Raw genomic sequence first — 9,837 nt, forward strand, 5'->3', positions numbered from 1 at the left:
GGGGAAGGAGAACCAGTGAGCAGAGACAAAATGCAAACTGTGACCGAAACGGAAACGAGCCGCCACGCCCGGCCGGGTCGGTGCATCCTGGTCGCGCTTACCATCTGACCCACGTCCCCAGTCTCGCCCTTCTCTCCGGGAGGTCCCGGCAGACCCTGGGGACAGGAACACGGCAGAAACTTAGCAGGTCGGTGTCGCGCTACCCCAATACCCACGAGGCCTTCACGGTCTCCCCACCACCGCGCCAAGCAAGCATCCAAGAGCCTCAGAATGTGCTTCTGAGCGTATAGCCAAATGCGAGGCCACCCCCATGACGCCAGGTCTCGGAATTAGCCGGAGGAAATCGTGAGAGAGTACTTGGAGATTTATGGACCGAGGCGCTTGCCACACTGTCCCATTAAACAGTAAAACCTAATGAGCCAACAGCAGGGAAATGTCGGAATAAATTATGTCGCCACCATATGCTGGCAGTGACTAAAAATCACGTTTTCAAAATAAATAAAAAGGGACACGTCTAAAGAATGCTTAGTAACCCCGAACACAACGCGTAAAGCGAAACGCAAGGAGCTACGCTCAAACTTTCCGTACACCCCGCGTGATTCCGGTTTTGCAAAAGCTGAAGGAGATCACACACGTGCGTGTGTGCGTGTGAATCCACGGAGGTAAGACGCGCCCGGGCGTTTAAAGCCATCAGTCCTGAGTCGTGCGTTTGCCGGGCACTCTTTTCATCTACAATTGTTACAGTGGGTCAATCATTTCCACCATCTCTGCAACGAGTGCAGGAACCCACACCGCTGGTCAAGAGAAGCAAATACGGACACGTCTGCGGTCGCGGGGATTTGCGTTGTTTCCAATTAATGAGGAAGCCCCGGGAGGCCCACAGAGCCTGGTCTTAGATTCCCCATTCTTAAAATGTCAGGAGGAGAGGGGTGGGGGAGGGGAGAGGAGAGGGGAAGGAGGGCGGAGGAGACGAGAGGGGAGAGGGAATCAGGACGGGGAGAAGGGACAGGAAGGAAAGGGAAAGGGTAGGGGAGGGAAGGTGAGAGGAGGGGGGAGGGAGGAGGGGAGGAGTGGGGAGGGGAGGGGGAGGGAGAGGGGGAGGGGAGGGGAGGGGAGAGGGGGAGGGGAGGGACTAGGGGAGGAGAGACAGGGTAGGGGAGGAAGGGGAGAGGGGAGGAGAAGGGGAGGGGAGAGGGGGAAGGGAGGGGGGAGGGGAAGGGGAGGGGAGTGGAGGGGAGAGGGGGAGGGGAGGGACTAGGGGAGGGGAGACAGGGTAGGGGAGGAAGAGGGGAGGGGAAGGGGAGGGGCCAGCACCGCAAAGATGAGGGCCCTTCAGAAGGAGACCACCGCCCTTGCACAAACCCTGTGGTTAGTTACCTGCAGCCCCACTGGCCCGGGGGGCCCAGGAAATCCTCTTGGACCTTCGTCACCTTTCTGCCCAAAAAGGCCCTGCTGGCCGCGAGGGCCCGGCTCGCCGTCGGCTCCCTGCGGGGGGGGACGATGGAGCCGGGGGTGAGGAGCCGCTGCCGGTACCCCGCCGGCTCGAGGGGCTCGGGATTAAGCACGGATACTCACGGAGGGGCCTGGCTGTCCGATGGGGCCCTGAGGACCGGTGGGCCCAGGCGGACCCTGGAGGGAGAGGACAGAGACACGGCTGCTTTCCCGGGGCCAGAGCGGAGGCCGACGGGGAGGGCCGGTCGGGGCAGAGACCGCGGTCCGAGGCCGTCAGCTCGGCCCCCACGCGTGGCCGTCGGTGGAAGGATGTCGGCCCGGCGGCAGGGGCGTGTTGTCGCGGGCGGTGCTGGCGGCCGCGGTGCATCATCTGAGCTCCCACCACACGCCCAGACGCGGGCCCCGGAGGCCCTGCGTTAAGCACACGATGGGCGCCACGCCGCCCCCCACACAGGGCCAGGACCCGGCTCCAGAGCGCGAGGCTGGCGGTGCGTCCCCAGACACAGCCCACTGTCGGCCCCGGGAGCGAGGGAGAGAGGAAGGCAAGGGAAGCAGCACCGGGCGGCGGCCCCCACGGGCACACGGTCACTGACCGCCTGGGGACACCAACCCCCCTGAAAAGGCCCAGCCGCTCAGCAGAGTGGACAGGTGTGACCCGTACCAGGAAGGAGCTGGCCCCGAGTGACACTGTTTTTCAAGAAGACACTAGGGCCCCTGAGCAGACCGAGCAAAGGAAAAAGGGGCAAAACAAAGAGGGCAGCGGTCAGGGTGCCCGAAGGGCGGCCGTGACCCAGGCCTGCAGAGCCGAAAGCCTCGAGGACCAAACGCTCCGCTGGCCTTACTTCCCAAAACCCGTGAACGCCTCCCGCTTGTCTGTTCACAAGGAACTCACTCAGGGACATACGTACGTGCACGCACAGACACACACACGCCCGTGTGCACACGTGTGCACGCACGCCGCCCACACGCGGGTTCCAGCAGCCGTGTCCTGCTCTGGGCTGCTGACGCTGCCGCGTTAAGGACGGCGTAAACGCCAGCAGGGAGCGCGGGGTCCCCCTACCTGCTCGCCCTTGTCCCCCTTGCTCCCCTTCTGTCCAGGCTCCCCGATCTCTCCCTGCGGAAAGACCAGGAAGATCTGTTAGCCCCGACCCCTCTGCGTGTTATCTGCTCCCCATAATTATTTTTTCCTAGAGATGAAGAATCATCTCCTCTCGGGGGGGGGGGGGCGGATAACTTTCCAAGGAAGAGACATTTCCGCAGATTAATTGATTTCCCTTCTAATACAATACTGGACGGGACGTGGCCTCGATCTCACACGGTACAGGATTTTAGTGGATTTTAAAACGTGGTGAGAATCACGGTGGAAATATTTACTTTGTCAAATTGGGAGGCATAGCAATGCAGGAACAGAGACATCGGTTACCGGGCTCCAGAGGGATTATGAAAGTGCCCAGCGTCCCTGTCGTACAGAGCTGTCCCCCGCGCTGAGAGGCGGAGTCATCTGCGCGCAGGTGACGAAGTCGGAAATGTCACCCGAGTTATCATAAGTGGAAAGTCAAGCCAAAGAGCGAGATTCCACCGTCTTCATTAAACGAGGGGTGAAATATCAGCTCCGGAAGTAACAGCGGTAGAATCATCAAGCACACTCTTAATGAACGGGGGCCTTGATGATTCAAGCGACTACACTTAAAAATAGACACCGAGTAAAATCTCGTCATGTCGGGCTCTGCACATGCAGCACCGACGTGATGCACGGGGGAGTGGGGAGGATCTCTCCTCGCTCAGGAGGCTGGCAGCGAACGTCCCCGAAACGGCAGAACCGCACGGGAGGAAAGCAGTTTCAAAGCCCCCCGAGCACTCCAGAGATCTCATTCGTCACCGCGCTATTTGGGAGCTTTTCCGAAATCCTGCACCGACGCCGAGCGAGCGGGGGCGGGGGCCGCTGTGCCCCCCGCACCGGCAGTCTGGGCTGCGGGTCGTCCGCGGGCAGGGGCACTTGTCCCAACTCTTCTTACCTTGTCTCCGTCTTCTCCGGGGGGGCCCACGGGGCCAGCTGGACCGGGGAGCCCCACGGGGCCCTGGAGGCCATCTCGGCCAGCTGGGCCTTGGGGACCCTTCTCACCCTGAAGAGGAGAGGAGACCCCCGGTCAAACACGGCTCCGTCGTGGGACCATCCTGCCACCAGCTCATCAGCCCAGAGGAGGAGGCCCCCGGGTGGGGAGTGGGCAGTTCCGGGCCTCGCCAGTCCTGACGGGTTTCAGCCAGCTTCGCCGAGGATCACTCTGAGCCCGGCCCCCGGCCACTCACATCCCGCACACCGCTGCCTTTCCGAAGAAGGGCTCCTCTTTTACAAATGGGGAAACCGAGGCACAGTTTGTGAGCGGTGCCGCCCAAAGTCAAAGCCAACCAGCCAGATTCCGGAGGCTGTGTGCGGGATCACGGATTCTAGGGGCCAGGAGGGCCTGAGCCCCGGCCACCACCAATGTTCTTACCATTTTAATTCTCGGCCAACACCTCCCCCACCAAACAGGCGCGTACGCACACAGGCATCTCTCTTCTCTCGTGATTCTGATTCACTTCCCTCGCAACTGCCCCTAGAAATCTCAAACGTCCTTACTAAGTCCTTGCTTTGCTTGGGTCACCGTATTACTCTGTGGGCGCAGACCGAGGGGGTGTGTGCTGGGGAGGGGGACACGGGAGAGAAAAATGTGTGCTCAGTGTCCAGATCCACGTGCGGCCAGCACCTACTCGGACCCCACTGCCCCATCTCGACCTCTCCGGCTTGCACAGCTCCCTCCCTGCCCCTCAGTTTAGTTCCTGCCAATATAGCCTTCGACCCTAGGTGAGCCAGAAGCGGCCCAGGCCGGCTGTGGCTTGCCTGGAGCCTTCCCGTGCGACACCACTGGTCAGGCGGGCAGTGCTGGGGGACACCTGGCCTCCTCCTCTCCCTGGGGCTCTTCGGGGAGAACGACAAGCTCTGCACTCCCGGGAGGTTTCTGCTTAAGTATTTACTCTCTTCAGGCAACGAACTCAACCGTCTCTCAGCCGTCTCCAACCACGACTGTGCTCTACACGCATTCAATGCACCACAGAAGGCGGGTTTCTGGCTCCGAGTTCGGCTGGGTCAGTGTCCGATGGCCTCAGTGGAAACGATGAGATGCCATCAGAGCCGACACCACACCGAACGGATGTTTGCCGGGGCAGGTGCTCCCTGCGTGGTATCGCGCTCGGCCGGGAAGGGAACCGGGCCCTTGCCACCCATGAACCGCCAAGCGCGGAACGCACGAGGAAGGTCTTTCTAACAGACATCCGTCAGTGCGGGCGTCCCAACTCTGTCGGGGATGGTCCATGAGCACGTCTGCCCTTCCCTCCCGGAGCCCTGCTCATTCTGACACCTAAATTCCAAAGGGAAGTTTGAGCTGAAATTTGTCCCCGGGACCGACTGAATGCGGGGCAGGTGGGGGGTTTGCAAAGTCACGGTGGACACCAAATACGGTCGGGGTGGGGGCACATCAGGGCAGCAAGGGGCACTTTGTGGTTACTCCGGGAAAGGTGCTTGGCGGCCAGTGGCTTCCCGGGAGGTCTACACATGAAGGGACCCGTTAATCTCCTTCCTGGAAACCAAGGCTGGGGCAGGAGGCCTCACGAAGCCTCCACGCTGGGCTGGGCCACACTCGGGGTCACTGACAGCCGGCTGTCGGGGGTCCAGGGAGAAGTTTCTCTTCTTGGCACATGCCTCCCGGCCCCAGGCCAGGGGAGGGGGCTCCCATCCCAAACACCCATCCTTCTCCCACAAAGACCAGCCTGGCTAGGGTGACTGGGACCCGGCCACACATGGAGCCCAGAGCCCAGCCGAGACCAAGGCTGAGGCCACACTGGGACACACACGGTCCCCAGACTCTCCCTCTGTGTGCACGGGCTGGGGCACAGCCGCGCAGGTGAGCTCCCCGGCACCCTCTGGCTCAGGTGACTCTGAAAGAAGCCAGCCAGCACTGGGAACCCATCCTTGGACCTCAGTCAGGACGCTGGGGACACACCCACTTTCCTGGGGGACAAGCACACCCCCCACCCACCTCCCCACCTCCCGGCTCCCGCAAGCCCCTGGGGCACGCCCGTGGCAGGGATGGGGCTTGGCGGGCAGGGCCCCTGCGCCCCCGAGGCTGTACTTACGGGAGCTCCTTTCTCCCCAGCCGGCCCTGGAGGTCCTTGGGGCCCGGGTCTCCCTGGGATTCCGATGGGCCCAGCAGCACCGGCCGGGCCTCTCTCTCCGGGGGATCCCTGGGGCGGGCAAGAAAATGGTTCATTTCCAAGGCTCCCAAATGCACGGACACAATCTTCCAGAGTGCCACCAAGCCTTATCACTCCAGAGCCCTCAATAGTTCCCAGGGCCCTTCACAGTGTACACTACCTAGACCAGCGTTCAAGGCTCTGGGTTTCTGGGCCCCTCCTGGCTCCTCCCTTCCCATAATTCCAAGCAGATGCCTGCCTCCTCCCCAGGGTCTGAGAACACATCCTCCTTAAGTGCTTGCCTGGGGTGCCCTCCTGGCCCGGGGCCCCCATCCTCCCCCCCCCCCCCCGAGGTCTGCCTGCCCACATCGGGCTCCCTTTCCATCCTGCTCCCCCATGTCACATGTTCTATGCTCTATGGAGGATGTTCTGCCCCACTGACCCCCCCCCTCCCCCAGAGCACCGCTGATGGGTGGGAACCGGCCTAATCCTAGGGTCAGCACAGGCAGGCCACCACTGCCCAGGCATCGCTCCGCACCGTCCTTTATCGGAAAGAAAGGCACCATTTTCATTTCCGCCTGGCTTCCCTGAAACGGTCCGTAACTCGGGTGGGGAGAGCTGGGGTTACCGTGTGGTCTGTGCTCGGACCCAGAAGGCGGGGGGGGGGGGTCCTACAAACCCACATCTGTGCAGCAGAGCTGGGGCCCCGTCCGAAGGGCAGGGGGAGATGCGGCCCCCGTTACACCTCCACGGAGTGCCAGCCGAGAACAGGGGTCTGTGGGCACGCCTCCCGAGGGTGGGCGCGGCCCCGCGCGGCCCCCGATTCCCCCAGACCACAGAGGCGGCTCTGGGAACGCTGCGTCCTCAGACCTCTCCTAGCTGGACTCCCAACGTTGGAGGCACCATTCCGGCAACAGACGGCACCTGTGCTGGCTGACCTGTGCGTGGGCAGCCCCGGGGCAGGCGGGCAGCCTGACTCTCCAATCCACACTCAGAGACAGGAGATCTGTGCCCCTTCCCTTCCCTTCCCTCCCCACAGCCCCGGGCCCAGACCTACACTCGGCTCGTCAACACCTGCCTTGCTCCTCCAAAGGCAGGATGGAGACACGCGGCCCTCCCTCCACACCGCCGAGCTCTCTGCCTGTCCTCACACAGCGTGCCCCCCGCTCGTGATCACCCCGGCTGCCAGCTCGGGACCCGCTGCCCGCCTCCTCCACGTGGCCTGCCCAGGACCCACAGCGGGCCAAGGTCGGTGGGCACGCTCTCCTGGCCCTCGGGGCCGCCCTGTCTGCCTGCCCCCCAGGCTCGGAGGAAGAGGTCGGATAAAGTGTCTGTGCCGGCCAGCCGCACTCACCGCGGGGCCTGGCGGGCCAGGGGGGCCTTCGCTGCCTTTCAGTCCGAGTGCGCCCTGCAAAGCAACGAGAACACGTTCAGGACACCGCGGGGAGAGGGCCCCGGGCTGGGCGGCGTCCAGCTCCATCACCCCGCCCGGCCCCTCACTCACCACTGGACCGGGAAGCCCCCGATCCCCAGGGAAACCACGCAGTCCAGGGGGGCCGTCTTTCCCAGGGAGGCCGGCGGGACCCGGGTCACCCTGAAATCAGAGCCACAGATGAGCTTCTGAGCGATGCCCGGGACCAGGGTGGCTGGGGAGGTGGGGCGAGGCTTCCTCTCCCAGATCCACCAGACTCAAGCCGGAGTGGGGCAGCCCCAGGCACTGGCTCCAGAAGGAGCCTCTGAGGGGCGGCTTGACGTGCTCCCGGGCAGCTCGGTGCACAGGAGCGTGACCGGTGCTCGAGCCTGGTAGGCACTTTCCGTGGGCTGGCTCTGCGTGTGGTTTGGGGACAGACTCCACCCCTCTGGGCTCAGGGTGGGTTGAGCGGGAGCCGAGGGCCCCCACGTCTGCCCTTTCCGTACACTTGGGGCTCCTCGTAAAACTGCTCAGGTAAAGGAGCCTGTGGCCAGACCACTGGCCACATCACCCGAAACAGACCCACCACCCAAGAGACTTGTTCCCAGCCTGAAACCACATTTCCCGAAAAGATAAACCAGCTGAGCGTTTTCCCTGAAGCACGTGAAAGCTTTGATATATCTTCCAGAACTTTCTCCAGGGCCCGGCATGGGAGCAGAGGGCATCTCCGACCAGCACGCCCTTGACCCTTCCAAACTCGGACAGCTCTCTCGGTGAGGGGATATGTGCCCACCCACATCTACGCGTGTGTCTACATACGTCACACAGTCACACACACGTGTACGCGTCCTTAAGCACACACACGTGTATCCGAGCACAGACACGTGCAATTCTTCCAACAACACTTTACTGGCTCTCCTTCCTTATTCGCGGGTTTACTCTTGCGCCTGTGCTCGCGTACACGGCTGGGTTTGCTGCGTCCCTCCCTGAAAAGCTGTGAGGGGAGAAGCTCGCCATTTTCAAGCCGATACCCAGGAATTACGACCACCAACCAGGGGCGCGCCCCGGCTGCGTGGGGAGGCTTCCTGGGGAACAAAGACGGGACGCAGGACCCACGCTAAGAGGCAGGCTAGAAACACGTCCACTTTCTGTTTTCGTTATTTATCCTTTAGCCTCTTGTGGTGGGAAACTTTTTAACGGGTCACTTTCTGCTAAATCAGTTTCAGACACGAAACGTCAGGGTGGGTTATGTGCGTCTGGGAGCCGGAGTGGCAGCCGGGGGAGGGGAGGTCAGCCGGGCACGGCCCCGGGGCCGAAGGCCAAGGACGGTTTGACCCCCGGCCCCCCGCTGCCATCCCCCTCTGCGGCAACACAGCCCAGATCCTCCTTCAGACCAGGCAAAAGTGGTCGTCTGGGGAGCCAGCTGGCACGAACAGCACTGGTCTGAGACCCCCCACTCGTTCATCAGAAAACAGCCGGACAGAACAGCGATCCCTCCGCGAAGTCCGGGCCGGCAAGGGAGGCCCGACGAACTCACCTTCGTCCCTTCTTTCCCGGCAAGGCCGGGGAGCCCCTGCTCACCGGGGGGGCCTGGGGGCCCGGGGTGGCCACGCTCGCCCATCGGGCCCGTTTCTCCCGTGGGACCCTGCGGGGAGAGTCCACGTCAGCCCCGAGCGTTTTCGAGACACGCCAGGGAGCAACCTTGCCTTCCGAAGCTAAGGACAGCCCTGGGCACGGAGGCAGAGGGCCCGCTGTGTGCCCTCCAAACCCCACAGTGTTTTGCGAGCGTCCTCCCTCTGGTAAAAGTCCAGGAGGAAACGGACGGGGCGGACGGGGTGGTTGCGTGCCGCGAGGGTGGCCCGGCGGCCACGCGAGAGGTGGGCGGCGTGCCCACATCCCCCGCGGTCCGCGGCCGCAGCGGGTCAACGTCTTATTTCCTGCTGCATCAGGTGGGAACTCGCTGCCCAGTTTTGCTGCTCCAAGCCATGGGTCCTGGCTGCAGGCCACCGTGCGGTGACCCACGGGCCGCGGCGCTGGCCGGAGCCAGGAGGCCCAGGCTGCCGGGGGCTCGGGGGCAGGGAAGAGCGGGCCCGAGCCGGGCCTGGCCCCGGCTGCCCGCGAGCCAGCTCCGTTCCGCCAGCTTGCCTCGCGCTGATTGTTCAACAGACCGTCCCCCGTTCTCCCCATCTGGCTCCCTGTGCGGAGCTCATCTCTGAACGCTAACAAGCCGCGGGACTCGGGATTCTCCGTCAGCAGCACCTACGCCTTCCGAACCCTGGGGCACCTCCCTCCCGTGTGGGCGCCGCGCAGATGGCCAACGAAAGCCGGGGACGCGGCTGCTTACCTGAGGGCCCACGACGCCCGGGGGCCCTGGGGGGCCGGTCTTGCCTTGGAAACCCTGCGGAGAGAGAGTCACCACGCCGAGATGGCCGAGCGGTTCTCATCAGAAGGCTCGCGCCCCGACCCCCGACCCCGACCCCCGACAGCGAAGGTTCCCCACCGCACTTGCGAGGGCCCGTCTCCCCCCTTTCGTCTGTGCGTATATTTCGCGAACACAGTGAGGCCGGAGAGGTTGGCTTCGCTCGCTGCTTTTCCGCCACCGGGCTTTTGTGCCGGGAAACAGATTTTAAAGCCGCCGATCCTGACAGCGTCACTAAGCGTTCACTTTCCCGGCGGACTCGGCACCATTGTTCAGCCTCGGGAAGCTCGACTCGGGAGCTACCTCTGGGCGGACTCGGCACCATTGT

The 9,837-nt window shown here is 63.3% G+C and overlaps 1 protein-coding gene across 4 annotated transcripts in view; it reads right to left on the reverse strand.

Annotated features, from left to right (window-relative positions):
• The window catches only part of LOC125922945 (collagen alpha-1(V) chain), a 153,312-nt gene that overhangs the window by 24,568 nt on the left and 118,907 nt on the right, over positions 1 to 9,837 (reverse strand). For all 4 annotated transcript variants that reach the window (XM_049630926.1, XM_049630918.1, XM_049630909.1 and 1 more), the window contains 10 exons: positions 9,435 to 9,488; positions 8,628 to 8,735; positions 7,184 to 7,273; positions 7,034 to 7,087; positions 5,623 to 5,730; positions 3,468 to 3,575; positions 2,513 to 2,566; positions 1,576 to 1,629; positions 1,378 to 1,485; positions 102 to 155 (listed from right to left, as the gene is read on the reverse strand). In XM_049630926.1, coding sequence (XP_049486883.1) covers positions 102 to 155; positions 1,378 to 1,485; positions 1,576 to 1,629; positions 2,513 to 2,566; positions 3,468 to 3,575; positions 5,623 to 5,730; positions 7,034 to 7,087; positions 7,184 to 7,273; positions 8,628 to 8,735; positions 9,435 to 9,488 — 792 coding nt within the window. The remainder of the gene's footprint in view (positions 1 to 101; positions 156 to 1,377; positions 1,486 to 1,575; positions 1,630 to 2,512; positions 2,567 to 3,467; positions 3,576 to 5,622; positions 5,731 to 7,033; positions 7,088 to 7,183; positions 7,274 to 8,627; positions 8,736 to 9,434; positions 9,489 to 9,837) is intronic.

Source organism: Panthera uncia, chromosome D4 (assembly GCF_023721935.1).
Source record: "Panthera uncia isolate 11264 chromosome D4, Puncia_PCG_1.0, whole genome shotgun sequence".
NCBI classification, from domain to species: domain Eukaryota; kingdom Metazoa; phylum Chordata; class Mammalia; order Carnivora; family Felidae; genus Panthera; species Panthera uncia.